The sequence below is a fragment of the Bombus bifarius genome, unplaced genomic scaffold, assembly GCF_011952205.1.
Source record: "Bombus bifarius isolate JDL3187 unplaced genomic scaffold, Bbif_JDL3187 scf7180000008297, whole genome shotgun sequence".
Lineage (NCBI taxonomy): Eukaryota > Metazoa > Arthropoda > Insecta > Hymenoptera > Apidae > Bombus > Bombus bifarius.
The window spans coordinates 128,587-150,434 of record NW_022884576.1 but is presented as its reverse complement, the minus strand read 5'-3'; the positions used below and the strand labels follow the sequence as shown (position 1 = coordinate 150,434).

Here is a 21,848-nt window from a genome sequence, read left to right as displayed (position 1 = left end):
AGAAAGTACTCGAATTTAAGTTTAATTTGTGCTTGTATTTTAACTTATTAATATTATTGTACGATGTTGGAATCTACAATTATAAAGAGACATTAAATATAAAATATCTAAGTTTTCTCACATATATTAGTATAATGTTAAACCTAGAAACTAAATAGATATTAATTAATAAAGTAAAAAATTGTAAACTGTACATAAAAACTTTGGTGTCGAGAAGGACGAAATGGTTTTACAAGTAATCTAGATTGTTTTCTTTCGCTTAGGATTAAGTATACAATCGAGATCGAAATTCGAGTACTTGTATTCCAGACCGCAGAGCAGAAAAATAACTTGGTCCCCATTGAAAGAGTAGCAGATCAAACAACTTTAAGAGAATGCCTTTCAGGGACTGTTCACGATTTAAATTAGAAAGCAGCCTCCGTTTTGACGCAGCTGAGAAAACAAACCGACCACTCCTATCTTCAGTGTTCATCCTCAAACTTGTTAAAACAATTCGAAATCTCGAGCGGGTTTTCGTCGAGAAAAAACGTATAAACTTGCGAAATTTTTGTTCAACTTTTCTAATAACATCAGAGTCGGAATACTCATCACGCTTTGATGATTAATAAGTCACGTAACAAAAGCAATATTTTTGACGACCGAACTGGACCTGGTGATCAAGATGGGCAAGCGATTTTAACAACATAATAACAATATTAACGAATTTATCGATAGACTTCAATAAAATTCTGTGATGTATGAGCCTTTCAAAGATCAAACTTGTCAACTCCACTTTTTTCTATCAAGTCTTCAATTTCATTATTCAGCTATATAATTAACATTGGACATCTTAAAAAACAAAGAACTATTTTCATAGATTTATTTATTATAGGAAGACAGCTTGATTCCTTTGTAAACACAAATGTAAATGTTAAGAAATAGTTCTTGTACTTGGCATTTTAATCTGCAATTCAAGTTACAGAGCTGGTCAACATGACTTCTAAGGTACTCATACTTATTGTTTAGTATCCATCAACAGAATTGAACAATGTAAATTGTTTGAAAAGAAAGTTGGAACAAAGCGTTGCATGAACGCAACATTAGCCCTTAATGGATTAATGCACGCTTCCTTCCAGACATCAAACTTAACCATCCCAGTATTCGACCAAGCTTAGTTATGAAGTTAGCCTAAACTTTCGGCAACCTCTTATACAAAGTCCACGAAATATCCTGGCGAAACACACCGATTAATTCTCCATCAACGTTCTTAGAATCAAGACACGAAGCTCCGAAAACTAACTGGATTCTTTCAGCCTGATTGCCTCGATCGGTCAAATTAAGTAAATCAATTTGTACATGTCGCGGGACGTGTCCACAACACGTCTGATCACCTTCTCTTCAAATTGCAACGCGATTTGGAAAGCAGTCAGAGAGTGGGACAGACACGTCTGCGAGGGACACCGCAATGCCACAGACGCTCGTGACAAATCTCATGGCTGACTTGCAATTGTAATGTTTAATCAGACGTGTAATTATGTCTACGGTCGATGTTGCCAACCACTCTCCAGACCAGAGACGAATGAAATTTCCCTCGCATTCAGCCAAGTCGAATATTCGCGAGTACGTGATTACGCGATTTACTACGGTCCGCACACGCTGTTTCCGGCTCTTTCGCGCGGCCCCCTCACTTCCGGTCCTGCCTTTTCCCCTACGCCCTCTCTTCGAGTAACGAACGTTCGCCAACTCACCCCCGAAATGCTTTTGAACGAGACAGTTGTTTAAGAATTTAATTGGTGAGTGCATGTGGTTGTTGAACTTTGATATTTTCCTTCCTGAGAAGTGTTTTGAAGAATTTTTTTAGGTTTCTCTGTAAAGTTTCAAAGTTTCTTTAACGACTGTTTAATGTTATTCAAGATATTTTCTATGGCTTTCTAACGCGTTTGTACGCGCCCGAACATCCGCAGGTTCGTAAAAGGGTTGAAGGAGGAAAGGAGGTATAACCCAGAAAAGTTATCACAATGTGGACTGTATTGGTTTTTTGGATGCGTGACTATTAACACTTTGACGCCAAAGTGGTCATTGGTGTCCGAAGTGCTTGAACTTCATACAATTGTAAAAATTGAATGAAAATTGACAGTTAGGGCATTTTGGATATAACCGATAAATAGAAAATACTTTGAAATAAGAAGTGTCCCATTGAACAATTAAACATTTTTACTAGAACATCAATAAAAAGAAAAACGAGAACAAATCTTGCATCTAACGGTGCACTGTGTTTGCATCCATATCTTTGAGGGGTAATCCACGAATATTATTATGAACACACCTTAGAAAATAATCGTAAATGCTGTTTTATAATCATATAATTGAAGTTAGAAGTGTGAACATACCTTACTATTATATATAGAATGAGCAAATACTGTTTACCAGTATCTTGTACACGTTTCAACAATATATTGTGAACGTTTTGCTTACGACGAAACAACGAATGCGAATGGTTTGTTGAAATAAATGAAACCTTGTTATAATATGTCGCTATCAATTGTTACCAAGGTGCCACGGTAGTCACCCGTGACCACCAATAAGATAAACGGTCCATTGGGGAAGAATGTTGTCTTACATCATCAATTTATTATTATTTTGTCATTGTATGCTTTGAATAATAAAAATACTTCCGTGGCGTTCTGAGCGAAACATGTGATTTTGGCGTGGCAGACAAAATGTTAAGGGACTGTCCCTTCTGGATATAATCCAAAATATCAACTGCTATGTCGTGTCCGGTGGTCAGACCACGACCTTCGGTTTTCGTAAACTGACAGACGACTGATTTTTCCTATCTGATCGTAGACAGCGCCAAAGTCCCCAAAAAGACCTGTAGTCTCTCCTTTGCCTCGCTATGGACTGCTCAAAATAGGGGTGAAGGGTAAAAATTTGCTTCTTTTACAGAGTGGTTTATAACACCGTCTGCGCTTCAAGGTTTTTCGGGTCTAGACACCTTTTCGGGCCCGATCGACAGTATCATAAACTCTTACGAATTCAATGTTTCTGAACAGCGTTTTTATTAGTCGTTAGTCTTTCACGAGATTATTTATTATTTTATTGCGGAAAATATTAAATATTTGAGGAATGTACTATACAAATAGTTGACTATTTAAATATTTTAGGTTTCTTTTCATACTTTCGATAAATATCTTTGAACTATATACGTTTTCAAAATGGTTTCAAATGCGATCAATATGCAAAATCATAATAGTCGTGTCTCACTACAGCAGTAATGAAGTTTCATTATATTTTGTATAACGTACGTAATATGTTCATAACAAGTTTTACAAGTATTCAAGTGCTTTCGTGAATCTCTGAATATTACATTCTTCGATTTTAAACTTTATCAATATAATCATTACAATCATGTCTCATTGAAGTGCTAATGGAATTTCGAAAGTTTTCGTGTCACACATACAATTTTCCATTCATTGCCAGGCAAATCTAGAGCGTCTTGCCCTGGGCGGCAAGATTTTATTTTAAAGAAAACATGGAATTTCACACAATCTATACATTATTATAAAAATATTATTGTACATAAAATATTATTATATAAAATTTCCGTTCATCCTTTCTAATAATTTCTAACTAAGACTTATTCCGTGACCAATTGCAATCGATCTAAACTTGTTCTTTTCCTTTTTGTTTTATTATTTAATTTGTACTTTACAATTTGTCCAGCTGGACATTTGGTAAATTTTTCTTACTTAATTGCTAAATAACATATGAATGGTTACCCCCAATGGAATACCATCGTCGAGTGCTCTAAACTTGCAGCGCAAAATACGAGATATGTCATAATCTGAAGTCTCGTCGTATATGAAGATGGAGATGAAAGGAAAACCGGAGCCTTTGCAATTTTGGGAAAGTCTTCTAGTGCTTTAGCCTAGATTTTATCATAGCTGTAATTAAGCAATTGTTGTCATTTGTAATTGTTCGATATTTGTGATAGCGAAAGTGGGTTCGAGGTGACATCTGGTCGCCGAACGTAGCCACGGTCACGGGATAAACGTTTTGCCTGACGAAGGTGTGGATCGGTTGTATAGTTCTCCCTAGAAATCACATAGAATTGTACTTTGGAGATGTCGATATAATGGGACACACGTTGTATTAGGAATCAAACTCCAGACAGAAACTGCCTAGCAACGGCGTTTGGATCTTTCTCGATGCTTCCAAAGAGTATACAACAAACTCTTGGCAGAAACTGCCTAGCAACGGCGATTCGAACCTTCTCGATGCCTCCAGCGAGCATATAACAAACAAATGCAATCGTACAGCGAAAAAGATTTTCATCAGATATTCATTCGTGTGATCGCCCTGGAAAGTGATACATCGAGCAATTTACCGAGTGTCTCAGCAATCGTATGTGTTTAAAATTATTCTACGCATAGTAAAGAGTTATCCCGTTGATCGTGGATTCGTTTGAACCCAGGAACATTGTTAATAGCGTTAATTAAATTCATTATTCGTAAAACCTATTAATCGTTAATCTCATTATTCGTTAAATTTATTATTCGTAAAACATATTATTCGTTACTCTTATTATTCGTTAAACTTATTATTCTTTAATCTAATCATTAGTTAAACTTATCGTTTGTTAATCTTATTATTCATTAAACTCAATATTCATAATATTTTGTAAAATCTTGTATATTCGCGTAAATATAATCTCTGTTTCGTAAAACGATGGCTAATTCAAACGAAGAATCGTTACGCGCCTTAAATTCTAATGTTAACCCGACAAATATATATGCTTACTACGAGATATCTCGTGGTTGGTAGTGAATGGGCTAAATATTTTCGAAAAGTACTGTACGAAGATCTTTCCCGTGTATTTAGAATTTATGTGGCACACTCATCATGTTAATAACGTTACAAGTGTGCGCACAGCGTATTAGCTGGCGGTTCAAACATTATTGCGTAGATAGCATCGTTCATAAAATCCCGTGGGATCCCGTACAGTTGAAATTTTCGAGATATATACGATTTTCTTGTCAATGTCACCTATTCTGGTCGCAACTATCGCGTCCGCCCGCAAATTTTCCATCGAAACATACGTGTTCAAATTCGCTAACAAGTCGACACCGAATGGTAGACCGTAATTTTGATACATCGATGAAAATGATAGGTGAAATTTATCTGGCTAGGACATGTACCACTACTCATCCGAATTTGTAGAGTAGCTGGATTTAATCGTTGAGATATTAGTGTGATATGGGAGATATCGAGTGGTTTTTGAATGTTCGGTTCTGTTAGTGCATGTTGAAGTGACGTGATGGGTTATAATCGTGGCTTTTACGGTGGACGTTCATCTCAAATAGAGTAAATGTTTCGTAATATATACATCAGGAAATTTTGTGAAATAATAAGAATTATTACTATCAATGTGATATCTGGGTCATTTGCAATGAATACTAATGTATGAATATTATAATTTTATGTAAAGTTTGATTTAATTTGATATAGATATATAAAATGAGTTTCATGGTACATACAGAATTTCGTAATACGCAAAGTGTAGCGGAATTTTAATAGTAATTCGTATTATTGTAGTTTCAAATTCACTCGTTTTAAATATGATGCACATTATAGCTGAAAATGAAATTTGATGTAGAACAGAATAAAGTAAATGTTTCAGAGCATTGAATGTAACAATAATATAACAATCCACGTTTCAAAAACCATTTTTAATTTATATATGCGTATATCATGGTTAAACATATAACTTGATGCAGAATAAAAAAAAAGTTCCACGATATATCACAAAATCCTAAAAAATGATAAGAATTATACAGTACGATAAAATATTAAAAATCGTTTAATTTATTATCCATACATTATGAAATTTATTTTAACGTATAATAAATCTAGTTAACATTTTAGAAGCACTTTCTGAGTACTATGAAGGATCGGAATTCAACAACAAATGTCAATTGTTTGAAAATACACTACATTGGCTCGGTTCCCATTCGATAGAAAGTTTAAAAATCTCCATTTGTGAAAGTTTCTCTTAATTAAACGTTGGCTGAGACGCACCTTGACAGCGGAATTTTATTAACATTCTGGTCCGTGTAAGGAGAGACTAACTCTTCGTAATTAAGATGAGGGTACGATTTCAAACGAGGAATAAAAATATCAATAGAGAGCACTTTATATTTTCAAAGCATAGTTTTTATGAAATTTAATGAATAATCGATAAATTTACTGGTCGAACCTCTGGACGTTCTTTACAATAATTTATTAACTAATGATATAAATCCGTCACAATAATAATATTAGGTTGTCCGAAAAGTGTCTTTCTTTTAGAGACGCGTCTTTTACAACGATGCATCTTTATACAAACATGAAACCTAATCTGTCGAACGTTGTGATCTTTATTTTGATAGAATAATATAATTCGATAAAATACTATAAAACGGGAAATGTTGTGCATCCATTATTTCCTTATAAAACGTAAAAAACTTTTCGGACGACCTAGTAATATTCTTTAATATTTTAACGTCAAATAATTGTAATCCATAAAAATTTATTTTTGCGCAGAACGAAGATGAACGAAATGGAGCAGATCCCTGAAGGCTGAGAGCGAGCGGATCCTCGATATGACCGGCTGGAGAATGCGGCCGACCGCATCGGCGCTCGGCGTCGTCGCCATTGTCTCCATCATGATCACTGCCATGCCGTCTGGTAAACATTCTACTGTGTTTTATAATATCGTTTTATTTGTACACAACAAAAGATGTAGATATTTTTTCTTGGAACATGTGAAATCTTTATTATATATATTACATATAGATTTATTGAATCTTTTCTATTCCTCTAAATAATTGTTTCAATTCGGTGACTATCAATTTAGAACTAGGAGTCAGTAGATTTCCAAACGTTTGTAGTTGAACACCACATTAGAAACAAGGATTCTGCAACGTGTTTCCTTTATATTTTTAATATCACACTGATGAATCGAAATACTTGTTAGAGTTAGAAGTTTGCTCCGTGCGATAATTTAAGCAATTTCTCCTGACCCTGCTTATTGCACAATATATACCGTTTAGCACCTAATTTCGGCCTATTCAGAGACGCGATTCTAAGTGTGTTCCTTGAATGAGATGGACTGAATTGGAGCATAATGAAACTCAGCTATTTGGTGAATTTTACTGACTAATGAATTTTCTGAATTACGTGAGCTTGGTAGTACATTCTCGGCTTTTGACATCGATTCTGAACTACAATTTTCTTCCTGGTTTACCTCTTCCAAGAGTCATCCTCCTGATCGAGAGTCTTCAAGATTGCTGTTTAGCGTGCCTCCATAAAAACTGTGGCGGATGAAAAGAGAGTTGTGCGTTTCGTCCCGGGACTACCGGTGGACTCGTCAGTAAGGCTATGCCCGGTAGTCCCTGCTTTAGACGTAGAGGGAGTCTCGCTAGGTGCGGTATTTGTATCAATCGCTCGTATATTCGACCGCTAGCGAGTTAGACAGACAGACTCGTCGTCGTAGCCCTCTAGTGTTGGCGGTTGGTACCCGCGGATCGCCCGGGAGGTGTTGCACCGCGTTGATGCCTCGACCTGTCAGCGTCCTGTTGATACCGATCCGCCACAAAACAAAGACTAATTAGCATCTCCGTGAAACTTCGTGATCCTTTCCCATCCGCAGGAATCATGAAAGGTGGCCTCTTAGATAGATGACTATGTCAAAAGTAGACAAAAAGAAAAATAGTGAGAAATGACCGTTTGGAATCCTTAATATATGACACGGTTGTATGTAGTAGGAATTCAAATGATCTTCTAGGCGTGGAGTTTTTTTTTATTATTTAATTTGCACTTTACAATTTGTCCAGCTGGACATTTCGTAAACTTTTCTAGCTTAACATTTTACCGACCAATAGCTTATTAATCGGCTTTTTGTCGCCGACAATCTTTCTCATTATTTGAGCAGTAATTTGTTATTTACTACTAAGGTACCTTGCTCAGTTGCGTTGCTTTGTAAGCTCCCACAGCTTTATACCAATTTGAAAAACTTACCGTTCGCGATGAACGAAAAGGATGGTATTGGAGAGTCTAAATCGAAACAGAGCCGGTGCCAGGGAGAATCTGCGCCCGTGTCACGGTGACCGTGGGAATGCAGCGAAAGGATAATTATATCTCACATACCTTAGCCATCAAAACAGTAACTAAGCAGTAACGGAATCCCTATGTGCCCGGCATCCAGCGATAACCCCTCCACAGGAACCAAACCCTTGATATAAAAATACCTCCCAAGTCAGTACTCGACATTCTATTCTGTTCTGTTAAAACATTCTGTATCGTTACTCTGTCAGTTTCTAATAAAATTTGTAATAACGATCATAATTGAAGTGCGAATATCTCACCTTACGTGCGGAACGTGAAATTACCCCGAATCGACGTGACACCCGAGTTGCTAAGCTGTTGAACCGCTAGCGGTTAGCAAAGTGTTAATTGCCGAATAACATGTGGATGGCTACCCCTAGCGGGATACCATCTTCGAGTTTGACTATTTTATTTCTTTAGTGAGGTCAGCGGGGTGTTTTCTTTTTAGTCTTCTTTCTACGACAGTTTTGCTCGCTTCAGCAGTCAGCTGGTTTGGATGTTTGCCGCTCTTTCCTTCTATTTTTCTGCATACCTACCGATTTCTTTTTTGATCGTTGGTATTTTTAAGTCTTTGCGTATATTCTTGTTTCCAACACCATGGGACGTTGACTATTGTTCCCAATATCTTCGATTGTAGCTACTCTAGTTTATTTATCTGGCTCATTGCTGCTGTCTCCCATCACTATGGGAATACCACTGTATTCCGTATGTCCAAATTGGTTTTATTATCGTTTTGTGGATTTTTAGTTTATTTTCTATGCTGAGTTTAGAGTTTCGACTAGTTAGCCAGTGCATCTAGGCGTGAAGTGTCCCCTTCATGCAATCGCCCAGGTACTCTAAACGAAATACCACAGCCGTGATACAAACCGTAGTAGCGATGATCGCTAACAATACTTTTGCTTCAATATTAATAATTTTAAAGAGTCGGTGCCTTCCTTTGACACCTCAATTATTATTTTACAAACAGAATATCGTCCTATAATCTATAATTTTTCTTAAATATTCCATCAATATACATATACAGGGTGGTTGGTAACTGGTGGTACAAGCGGAAAGGGGGTGATTCTACGCGAAAAAAGAAGTCGAAAATATAGAATACAAATTTTTCGTCTGAGGCTCTGTTTTCGAGAAAATCGACTTTGAATTTTCGTTCGGTACGCGTGCACTTTATCACGTCTCGTTATAACGGATCTCACTGTAGATCGTTGTCTCGATGGAAAAATTAAAAAAAAATATTTTTATTCTATATTTTTGATTTCTTTTTTCGCGTAGAATCACCTCCTTTCCGCTTGTACCACCAGTTACCAACCACCCTGTATAACAACACTAAGTACAACAATAGGTACTCGATTCATTTGCATCTTTCAACAGAATGGAATTGACGTGATAGTGTAATTTTACCATCGTATCACTGAATAGACTCTTCTATCGGTTTTTGTCGGTGACGCGCAAAGTCCGACGAATTTTCGCGACGAACGCGATTATTTACTCCGGTCACATGTATCGCTGCGTAAGCGATTCTGTTCGGCCGGCCGATAAATGCTTTGACCGTTCACCGTGCTCCATCGATCGAGTGAAAAAAACACATAACACGAGAAGAGATCACAGTTCGTCGCTTTTTATGACACTGCCCACCGCGTCGGCCGGAAATAATCTGTGAAATTCGTTTACGCGCAAACAACTGACCTACCAAAGATTAATCACGTCCATCATCGAAGATAAAACATCGTACCGGTATTTTGTGACCGAGTTACAAATATTAGTCTTGTGATTTATGTCGAAAAGCAATTAAGTTCCTGTTACCCCTTAGCATTAAATAGCAATCGTCTTATTTCTAAATAAGAAGATTCTGATATTATTATTATTATATTAATTATCCACCAAAAATGTTTGAAATTATATTCAATTTAAGTTAGATATAGTACATTCAAAATAGTGTAATATCGTAAAATAATTTAAATTAGGGTCGGTTGAAATTAGAAAAAAACCCTGTACGTCGTCCTTCTGTGGTTCCTTTACATTTAAGAGCGCCTATGTGATTAAAGTCACCTAGTTCTTACAGAGATATGAGAAAAACAACAAACAACGTTAGAGCAGAAGGACGGTTTCGTGTTTCAAGGAGGGACGACCGAGAGGTCACATTATGCGAGTCGAAAAGAGATTGTGTTGCGAGAGTCAGAGTTGATCGAGACATCGAAGAGTAGAGTTGAGAGAATCGATCGAGTTGTCAGTTGTTAGAGTTGCTAGAGAGAGAGAGAGAGAGATAGAGATAGATAGATAGAGATAGAGATAGAGAGAGAGAGAGAGAGTTAGATTCGTTGTGACGAGAATTGCCAAATAACTGTAAATTTATTTGATATAGATACGGGTATCGCATTTAGTTTCAGTTAAACAAACATCGTTTTCTGTCCAATTTATATTTGTATATTTAATTCATTATTAATAAATTGTAAGTAATCGGGAAAAAATTTATATCTTAATTTCCACGATACTACAATAGAATATATTAAATTTATGATTCTATTAATTAAACCATTCTTTAAAGATGTATAAAACAGGGACAAGTACAAATTGGAAATACTATTTATCGCGAAGTGAAATACCATTTCACTTTGGACGCTTTGGAGAAACACGGCGGATAATCGGTGTTTTCATCCGTAGATAAAAGCAAGAATAAATGAAATGAAAGAATTCAATGAATTTTTCACGGTGTTGGACATTCTATGTAACCTTAGCTAATTAATTTAACAATGCCACCTTGTATACTTAATATACAGTAGGGAACAAAAGACAATGTAAATGGTAAATTTAAGCGAAGAACACGATAATTTTACAGAACAAAAATATTCTGCAAGAACAATGAACAGATACAATATACAGTCCAGATATCACTAAATAGTACAAAATATCTAGATCTAAAGTTACTAAAATTATATTTATCAATAACAGTATCAGCTTCGAACATTTTCTGTCCACCACTCTATAGCTAATTTTTGGACTTCTCTGTGATGAGAAGTTTCCTGAGTCCTTTCATCTTACTTCCAACTTTACTCCCAACTTCAATTCGGAAAAACACTTCTCAATACGCTAGTGTTTTTCGACTGAGCTAACTTCTCAGTGCTTGAACGAGTCTACGATTCTGCAAAATGTTCTCCGCTCATTTCCGTAGCTACGATCGCTCTTCAACGATTTCCTCTCCGCAACTTCCGATTAGCCTGACGTGTAATCGCGCTGTCTCTGCTTCTCGCGCGAGCTAAGCTCGCCTTGCGGATCCATAACGTCGCGGTAAACATTTTCCTTCAATATCCGCAATATCCGCAGTGTAATGAAAGAGGCTTGCGCGAAAAGAAAGAAGAGGAATCGGTCTGATAACGAGGGAAAAAATTTTGGTTGCGAACAAACGAGAGTGGCAAAAATAATCCGCGAATTTCGCCGGCGAGCACGAGCTGCAAATCGCGAAAAATTATGATCGATGTGCACTGTTCCGCAATTAAGCGAAGTTACGTGACTGATCGCCCTTTCTTCGGCCAGCAATTACGGCAAATTAGTACAACTTTTTCGCACGTCCTTCGCTTCTTTCGTCCGTCTTTTTTTCCACTCCATAACATGCCATTTTGTATAGGAATTATAACCCTAGCACGCGGTCTAAATGATTTTTACAATTGGTTCTTCGATAGAGACATGCTCGAAATGATGTGCTCTAGCTACGACTAGACTGCGAATAAAGACAGCTAAAGAAATGGAACCTAAATAAATATTTGTTTTACACTCCAAATATTATAGCGACCACTTTACTTTGGATATTTTGTGCAATTTTGTATATTATATGTCGGAGATGAAAGAACATCGGGACATTCCCGTCTGGAATGTTGGGAAAAAACCCAATACTCTAGTCCAGACTTTTACTATAGCTACACTTAAGTAATAAAAATAAGAAATAGTTTTAATGTTCCAATCTGACTTTATGACGATGGGTTCGGGCTCGAAGTGACGTAGCGGGTCACTGGACGTAGTCACGATCACGGGAGAGACGTGTACCTGACAGAGGTATGGAATGATTATATGGCTCTCCTTAAAAACAAAGATTGACCCGAGAGATGGTGACAGAAATATATAAGGGCAGTTTCATTTGGATTACGGGTTAGTTAGTTAGTTAGTCGTTGGGCGAATTGCTGATTGAGTTATCGAGAGAGTTATCCGAATCGTGTATTACGTTGGCACTCATCATCCCCTGGACCGTGGATTCGTTATCGAACCTGAATTCGTTGTCACCATCATCTCGACCATCCTATCACCGCTATTACTCATGGCCTCTTGTAGTGTCCACATTTGTACCAATAAACATTAGCTACATCCGCGATGGTAAATTGAGTAAAGGTTCATCGAACGCCCCCAAAATTCCAACCTTAATCCAACATATATTTATTCTTGGTGTATTTGCATATTTAAATTTCCAAGTAAATGCATCAACATCCTCAGTCTAATGATGACAAAAATTTCAAGTTACCTTACAAACAGTATTTATTTATTAATAGACTACAGATTATAATACATTTATGGAAAATTTATAAGTGAGACAATACATATGATATGTTTTTTTTTATTTATTTGTTAAAATTACAATCAATTCTCGCGTTGAGAATTTTCAGTAATTTTTCTGGCGTGGCGCAATGACATGGCTGATTATTTATAATAAGTTCATACTTATTATAGATAAGTATAATTTATAAGTAAGTATTATAAATAAGTGAATATTACTTAATTTAGATAACTAATTGAATCTAGCGTTTAGGTCTAGCGGGTAATGTCTCTTCAGCCTGCGAATCTGGTCCGTCGTATCAAGTAGTCCAGTGATTAGGGGGTTTCGGTGTTTGTTGACTCTTTTGCTATATTTGTCGCTATATTTTGCTATTTCCTCTTTGACTGTGAGTATCTTGAGGTCGCGATGTATTGTTTCGTTGGTAACGTACCAAGGTGCGTCTATTAAGGATCTTAGCGTTTTCGATTGGAAGCGTTGAAGTATTTCAATGTTGGAGTTACTTGCTGTTCCCCATAGTTGGATTCTGTAGGTCCAGACAGGGCATATGATATGTAAAAATAGAAAAAATATTCGAAGTATAGTACCGGTGATAATATTTCCTAGATGAAGTAAATCTTTATTTAATTCCATTTCTCTAGTTATATTCATAAAAATACGATTTTTCACAGTATCTAACCATTAGTTTGTTGGACGTTGTATTATGAAATTTGGTATTACAATTGTGATTAGAAACAGCACATATCGACCTATCAGATGAAGATCCAGTTTAGACAGTAACTCTGAAAAGCAAAAAGCTGGTACTCTCTTTGATCTTCCGTGAAACATCGCCGAAAAGAGAGTGTAGCGCCGTAAATGTCCTCGTTTCTTTAAAAATCGTGCCAACATTTCTCCAATCTTTATTCTCTCCCTTGCAATAGTAACAAAAATTTCCATGATACTACTTTGTATGATTTTACACAGTGGTATCCAAGTTTCTTTTTCTTCTTTCACTGTCTTTGAAGTTCTACTACTTTCAGATATATTCGAAAAATATTGGAACTGAATCCTTTTACAGATAAATTTTAAGACACGAAGAAGTATTATTTTCTTATGCAAGCATACACTTCAAAATATCTTGCAAATTAATATGCAACCATCTGACCTAACAATAAGATTTAAGATATTTCTTCCTTCTCCTACCTTTCTTCAACATAGTTGGTTGTGGGCCGAAAATAATGGATAATCATAAACGCATACCTAAAAACTTAAAGCTTTTGATAATTTTTCTAATAACCTAAATTAGTTATCAAAATTATTAGGTCATCCCATAAGTTCGTACCGACTTTTGTGTATACATTTCATGTGTCGATTTATAAACATACGGCGATAAGGGACCAATGCACTTGAGCTTAGCTGATCGAGAACAGGCTAGAGCAGATTTTCGTGGGTATGAGATCGTAATATAGTGAACACAGTGACTTCTAACAGTAAAAAATCACGAGTGAAATGCGTATCCATTTTCGACATCTCATGTTATATGAATTTCGGAAAGGAAGTTCTGTAACAATTGCCACGAAAAACATATGTGCTGTTTACGGAGAAAATGCGCTTTCATCTGGCACCTGTAGGAAGTGGTTCCAACGTTTTAGAGCTGGGAATTTCTGTTTAGAAGACGAGGAACGCTCCGGGCGTCCTCCTCAGACAGACGAAGATAAAATTCGGGATCTTGTTGAAAAATCACAAAGTTTGACAGTTCAAGAGATGTCAAATGTTCTGAAAACACCTAAGACAACGATTCATAGGTGTTTAAAAAAAATAACATATATAACCGCTCGAAAAACGGCACGAACTTATGGGATGAGCTAATAGATAATTTGTTGAAAATGGCAACGTTAGTTCGCGCTCGCCATCCATATGCAAATGCGCTAGTTACAATAAATAGTAACTAGAAGATAGTTCTAGATACAATCGATAGGTTTAAGATGTTCTTTTGTTTTTATCCCTAGTTCATGTTAGAAAGTGCAAAGAAGGTTTTCGGCTCAGAACGATGTGATAGATTTATCCAAAGAATAAAATAATAGCTTTTTGTGATCCTACCTCTGAATACAGAAGTAACAATATAATTTATTTTCAAAATTTTTACCGCTTTACCTGGATTTTTTGAAAAATTCTTCCAATTTTAGGTTATGTTACTTTCCAAACCCCCTCTTTTTCTCTCGATCAAACAACGGAACTTCTTTCATAGAAAGATAAATTAACATTTTCACGTTCGGTGACACCAACGCGTTGTCAAGTGCAGGCCAAATGTTAGTGTCTGCTGATACCACGTTGGTGTCACGCGCAACTCAACTCTTTACGCAAAGTTTATCATCTTGAAATTTTTTACCAGAAAACACCAGCAACTTGTTAAAGTTACTAGCATATTTATGTGGATGGCAAAGTGTTAATGTACTGCATAAATAGATCAATGTACAAATTAATAGTCACGAAATCAAAACTGAATTATTGACACGAGGTTGGAAATTTCATGAAGTTGTGTTTCTGATTTCCATTTTTAATAGCAAATTTTTAGTTTTACAAATAAATTCGTTTATTCAACATCGTCTTCCCTGATAAAACTAAATAAATAAAAGTAGGAAACACCATCCAATGGAACGCATTAAAATGAAGTTTCCAGAGTGTGATGATATTTTTTCAACGGAAGGGAGAACACGCTAGACCGCGAGGAAAAGAAATTAGATGGTAGCATTGTTACCACGGGCGACAGCCGTCTGGAATTTTTCCGGCCGCCATGGCGGCTATTTCGTTCCGGAAGGGCATTCCAGCGAGAACGTTTCGTGAATGCCGGCCACGGAAGAATGCGACGAAATTTTAATCCGCGTTATAATTCCTACGGTAAATGGCGTGAGTTTCGCGCCAACGTATGGAAAGAATGCGCAACAAGACGAACTACTTCCTCTAGAACTTCCGGTAATTCTCCTCAGGCGGCACTCAAGCGAAAGTTGAAGAACGTTGGAATTAATTGTTGCAGAAGAATAAAGTATAAACTATAGAATTTCGATTAAGGATAAAGTAGATGTTCGTTAGAAATCACGCGTGCTTATTCATTCTGGATTTCTGAAAAATTTAGTTTTAAATTTTTCTTAAAATAAGATGACGTTTTAAGGAGAAGAATCTAGACGAAGAAAATGGAAGGTCGAATGTATGTTAAGTAATCAGGATTTTTGAATTTAAGATTCATATGATAGCGCAACGTTAACGACTACCTATATAATGTAGTTGTTGAGCCAGAAAATTGTCAGACGTTCCGTACAAATTTAACTTCGCTCATAAAATTTGAGTTCTTCAATCTCGTTTAATATATTTTATCGTAATGCGACTGGAATAAATTTATTCTTCTTTCGATCCGCAGGCTAAAACGATATTACCCTCTAGATTTAAACATTAGATTCAGCTAGAAATCAAACATACGATAATCACTTATTATTCACGTTATAGTACCACGCCAGAATAATTTACTTATAATTCTCAATGAGAATTGATTGCAAACTACTTCCAAATAAAAAAAAAATTCTTCTTTCGTCCCGAAATATATATGTCGGAGATGAAAGGAAAACCGGAGCCTTTCCTTTGCAATTTTGAGGAAGCCTTCTAATGCTTTAGCCTAGATTTTATCATAACTGTAATTAAGCAATTGTCATTTGTAATTGTTTGATATTTGTGAAAGCGAAAGTGGGTTCGAGGTGACAACTGGTCGCCGAACGTAGCCACGGTCACGGGATAAACGTTTTGCCTGACGAAGGTGTGAATCGGTTGTATTGTTCTCCCTAGAAATCACATAGAATTGTACTTTAGAGATGTCGATATAATGGGACACACGTTGTATTAGGAATCAATCTCCAGACAGAAACTGCCTAGTAACGGCGTTTGGATCTTTCTCGATGTTTCCAAAGAGTATACAACAAACTTTTGACAGAAATTGCCTAGCAACAACGATTGGAACCTTCTCGATGTCTCCAGCGAGCATATAACAAACAAATGCAGTCGTATAGCGAAAAAGATTTTCATCAGATATTCATTCGTGTGATCGCCTTGGAAAGTGATACATCGAGCAATTTACCGAGTGTCTCAGCAATCGTATTTTTGTGTTTAAAATTATTCTACGCATAGTAAAGAGTTATCCCGTTGACCGTGGATTCATTTGAACCCCGGAACATTGTTAATAGCGTTAATTAAATTCATTATTCGTAAAACCTATCAATCGTTAATCTCATTATTCGTTAAATTCATTATTCGTAAGACATATTATTCGTTCCTCTTATTGTTCGTTAAACTTATTATTCTTTAATCTAATTATTAATTAAACTTATCGTTTGTTAATCTTATCATTTATTAAACACATTATTCATAATATTTTATAAAATCTTGTTTATTCGCGTAAATATATTCTCTGCTTTGTAAAACAATGGCTAATTCAAACGAAGAATCATTACGCGCCTTAAATCCTAATGATAACCCGACATATACATATGAAGTTCAATTCTAAGATAATTCAGGGATCGATTCTGAAAATCGAGTTTATTGTGAAAATACATGAATGAAATACAGGAGTAAACAACAATTAATAATTAACAACAATTAATAACAGTAATAATTAAATAAACAACAACCAATTAATAACAGTAAACAATAAATAGCAAGTTCTGTGCAATGTCTACCTGAAAATCGGGAATCGATTTTCAACGTCCTGAGCTACCGATCTTTCTCCGTCAATCTTCAATGTTTTAAATAATTACTCTTTCTTCTGTGATCTTGTCCATCTCCGATGTTGATCTCTGTCCGTCCGTTTGGGAAATGCGTGTCTCTCAAAATGGCTCTCCGGAAAACAAAGAAAGCCGCTCTGTCCGTAAAACAAAAGAAGTCGTGCTGTCCGTAAAACAGAGAAAGTCTCCTTGTTTATCCGCATTTGAACTCTTAGAGAGTTTACATACATGCTGTTCTCATTATCATCAACCTAATTGTTAACTTATTATTAATAACTAATAACTTTTCTTATAGATAGTAATTATATATAAAAATGAAAGAAAAATATAGGAGAGAAATATAAAATATTCAAATCTGAATATTCACTATAATCTATTACAGTATAAGTTGTTAAATAAGGCTACGTAAAATCCATTAGCAAGAACACATTTCTCAGCGCTAATTAATCCAGTATTACTACTTTGCGCACATAATATATCGCTCTATATCCTTATCTACATATTAAGTCCCTGACACTCAAATGTATACATCAAATCCCTCATCCACATGTATTTTACGTTAAATCCGAGTATCACAGGTGTATCATAATTTTCATTAATCTCATATCACACATAGTTGAATAAGAACAGAAGACATAGCGGAGAGACGTACAAAATGGAAGTTTGAGAAGAGTAAATCGTTGGTACGTGCTCGTGTAAAGGTTGGAAGAAAGGAGTCGATACGCCAACTACCTGGCATAACCATGGAAAAAGAGGCTTGGGTCGAGTTCTCGCTCGCGAGATATTCGTTTCGACGTGAAATTACAAATGACGCGTATCTCACTTGAAAGTCTCGTGGAAAGTATAGAGTGTGTGCAGCGGAGCCGCCCGAGGGCTACGATATTCTCTCTTCTCCTTGTTATCCGCGCTCGAGTCACGCGCTGTAGGGAGACAGAGTTACATATTCATAGAACGCAAGAACCGGGTCGTTTTAGTGAGATGATGAAACGTCATTTTTCGATAAGTACTAAAAGATGCGCGAATGCGATTATTTAACCTATTTAGGTTGCCGGAAAAGTACCTTTCTTTCGCAAACGTAATTTTTTTACAACAGTGTACCTTCATACAAACGTGAAACCAAATCTGTGAAATGTCGCGGTGTTTATCTCAACAGAACAAAATGGATCGTACGCAATTCGACAAAATAATATAAAACAAAAACGTTGTGCGTCTGTTACTTCTTCATAAAACGAACGAAACTTTTCGGACAACCTAATATAACAACGAGCATTTCCGACAAGCCTGTTTATTTTGCAAGTAATTACAGAAGTAAAAGAAGATCCAGAAATCTTGGCTTCAAGGAAACTCTAAACTCTGATCGCAAGAGACATTTTGTTCTGGAAGATCGTGGTTGTCGGAAATTTTCCACCGATGAATATGAAATTTCGATGGCGACGATACGTTTCTGCCTGAGAATCCATAGTTTTTTTTTATTATTTATTAAAATTACAATCAATTCTCGCGCTGAGAATTTTCAGTAATTTTTCTGGCGTGACGCAGTGACATGGCTGATTATTTATAATAAGTTAATACTTATTATAGATAAGTATAATTTATAAGTAAGTATTATAAATAAGTGAATATTACTTAATTTAGATAACTAATTGAATCTAGCGTTTAGGTCTAGCGAGTAGTGTCTCTTCAGCCTGCGAATCTGGTCCGTCGTATCAAGTAGTCCAGTGATTAGGGGGTTTCGGTGTTTGTTGACTCTTTTGCTATATTTGTCGCTATGATCCATAGTTTTGGGAATTTTTTAATTGATAAATACAGAAGGGACATGTTTTTCAACATCTGATTCAGAGAACTCATGAATTCTGGGAATTTTCGATCGATGGACATCGAAAAGAAAATTTAGGACCTTACAGTTTTTTGGAAAGTCTTTTATTGATGAATATGGAAACTTTGATACTGGTAGAGTTTTGTAGAGAATATACTATATTTCAATCATATTTCCGAAGTGAAGAGAACATATAGAATGAAACATTTTGTTCTGGAAATTGGTAGTTTACAGGGAATTTTTCAACCTATGGAAGGTTTGATATTTCTATATTTTTGTTGCATACAGAATAGTCGATATTTGTAGAGTTCTTTGGAGAATATACTACATTACATACCCGTTTTCAAACAGAGAGCAAATTTTTATCGCAATGAAACTTTTCGATCGGAGAATTCGTGGTTTTTGGTCATTTTTCGATCGATGAGTAAAAAAGGTTTAATATTTACATAGCTTCGTTGAAATAAAATGATGCAAAGGTATTGGTTTTTTAAAAATATGAAAAACTATCTTTGAATATACCTTGTTTTATTGACAAAAATTATCAGTAAAGAAAATAATTATCATAAGGCAATATGAAAAATATCGTCTTGTAATTTTCTAACTAACTTTGTAAGATTCTAACTCTGGAAAACACCGAAGTGATAATTTGAGAAACACATTTTATTTATGTTACTTTGCTAACAAGGATAGGTGAATCTTTTAATAATTCGATTCTTCTAGATACTTGAGGTGATTTAGTAGGACGTGTAGGGTGCCAAAGAAATACTCTACATTTTTTTTAACAATATATTTATTAACAATTCTCGGTCACAACTCAACTCTTCTCTTGATCCATTTCGTTTCTTTTTTGTCGCCTCTCAATATCCCCACTAGGCACGTGTTCGTAACCGTCCGCGACCGTTACCACGTACGCCTTCTTCTAAGTATTCCTTTTTTTTTACTTGGCAGAATTTTACAGTCAATTCTCATTGAGAATCATAAGTAAATTTTTTTGGCGTGGTACTATATCGTGTATAGTAGATGGTCATCGTATGTTTGATTCTAGCTGAATCTAATGTTTAAATCAAAAGGGTAATGTCTTTTTAGTCTGCGGATCTGATCCGTCGTGTCAAGTAATTGAGTAATTAGTGGGTTTTGGTGGTTGTTAACTCTTATGTTATATTTGTTACACAGCACCCAAAAAGCAGACTACCGAAGCGTCCTGTTTTGCGACCAAGTTTTCAGGACAGAAAAAATAAAAAAAAAAGAACAAAATCATGTGAAAGCTCCGCTCCCCAGCGGCTTAAACCCAAAAATTGTATTAAGCACAAAAAATGTAAAGCGCCGACACATAATATAGTATTGGCTACGTCGTACCGCCGCGGTACACATCACATCATTACCAAAATTCACAGTTTATTGTGAATACTAAAATGTATTTAAAATTGTATCTTGGGTTAAATAAACATCATTAAAAAAACTGAATTAACACACATAAATCACAATTCACTCCAACAACTTTACATAAAACCTAGTTACACTGATGCGTTAAGTACGCGACTGGTCTAAGGGTAGAAATTCGGTAAAAAGATGTCGACCATTCTAAGGATAGAGAATAAGTAAAGTTTAGTGACAATGTTGTGGCGGAGGAAAGCTAGGGTTGGGTGTGTCTAAGGCCACAAGATGAGCTGATTCGTTAAGGACAATTTTGGCTAGGAAAGTGAGGGCGATAGACATTGCTTTCGATTGAATCATAGGAATGTTGGTGGACTAGGAAGGGTCTCAGCCGCCCTCGAGAGAAAATTGCTAACGGAAGATACCGAACGTGAGGAAAACCAAGTTTCCCGTATCTTCCCGTGGTAAACAATAAATGTAAAGGATACCTGAAATAAAAGATCCTTGTTTGGTCTGAAGGACCTTAACTATGAAAATGACCAGATTTATGGTGGGTCCCTAAGACTATTGAGAGTACGCGATAAGGATGTGTAGACATCTGGATGCTATCTTGCCCGCGGTGTGTGGTCTTGGTCTCTGATGTGGATTGATGTCACAGTGGCAACGGTCGTGGACGCCTAACAAACGCGTAGATAGCGGGGATATTTTTTTTTATTTGGTAGACTTTTTACAATCAATTCTCATTGAGAATTATAAGTAAATTATTTTGGCATGGTACTGTAACTTGGATTATAAGAGTTTATAATATGTTTGATTCTAGTTGAATCTAATGTTTAAATCTAATGTTTAAATGCGGATCTGATCCGTCGTGTCAAGTAATTGTGTAACTAATGGGTTTTGGTGGTTGTTAACTCTTGTATTATATCTGTTACTGAATTTGGATATTTCTTCTTTAACAGTGTGTATCTTAAGGTCGCGATGTATTGTTTCGTTGGTAACATACCAAGGTGCATCTATTAAGGATCTTAGAGTTTTCGATTGGAATCGTTGAAGAATTTTTATGTTGGAATTACTCGCTGTTCCCCATAGTTGAATCCCATAGGTTTAAACAGGTTTTAATATGGCTTTATAAAGCATAGTGGGGATATTGAGGGGCGACAAAAAAGAAAGAAAAGATTCATTCCGTTCCGAGCTGCGAAGTGCGAAAGGTCTAGCGAAATAGCGAAGTAAACACATTCGAGAAGCATGTAAA

The 21,848-nt window shown here is 36.0% G+C and overlaps 1 protein-coding gene and 2 long non-coding RNA genes across 3 annotated transcripts in view; 2 read left to right on the top strand and 1 right to left on the bottom strand.

Annotated features, from left to right (window-relative positions):
- The window catches only part of LOC117212447, a 401,448-nt gene that overhangs the window by 286,186 nt on the left and 93,414 nt on the right, over positions 1-21,848 (top strand). The window contains exon 4 of the mRNA XM_033457305.1: positions 6,562-6,705. Coding sequence (XP_033313196.1) covers positions 6,621-6,705 — 85 coding nt within the window. The 5' untranslated portion in view covers positions 6,562-6,620. The remainder of the gene's footprint in view (positions 1-6,561; positions 6,706-21,848) is intronic.
- On the bottom strand, positions 7,230-17,498 carry LOC117212450. The gene is made up of 3 exons (XR_004488466.1): positions 17,362-17,498; positions 9,299-9,300; positions 7,230-7,241 (listed from the first exon to the last, which is right to left on the bottom strand). It is a non-coding gene; the product is annotated as an uncharacterized LOC117212450 (long non-coding RNA).
- On the top strand, positions 13,955-14,444 carry LOC117212449. Its single transcript, XR_004488465.1, has 2 exons — positions 13,955-14,086; positions 14,313-14,444. It is a non-coding gene; the product is annotated as an uncharacterized LOC117212449 (long non-coding RNA).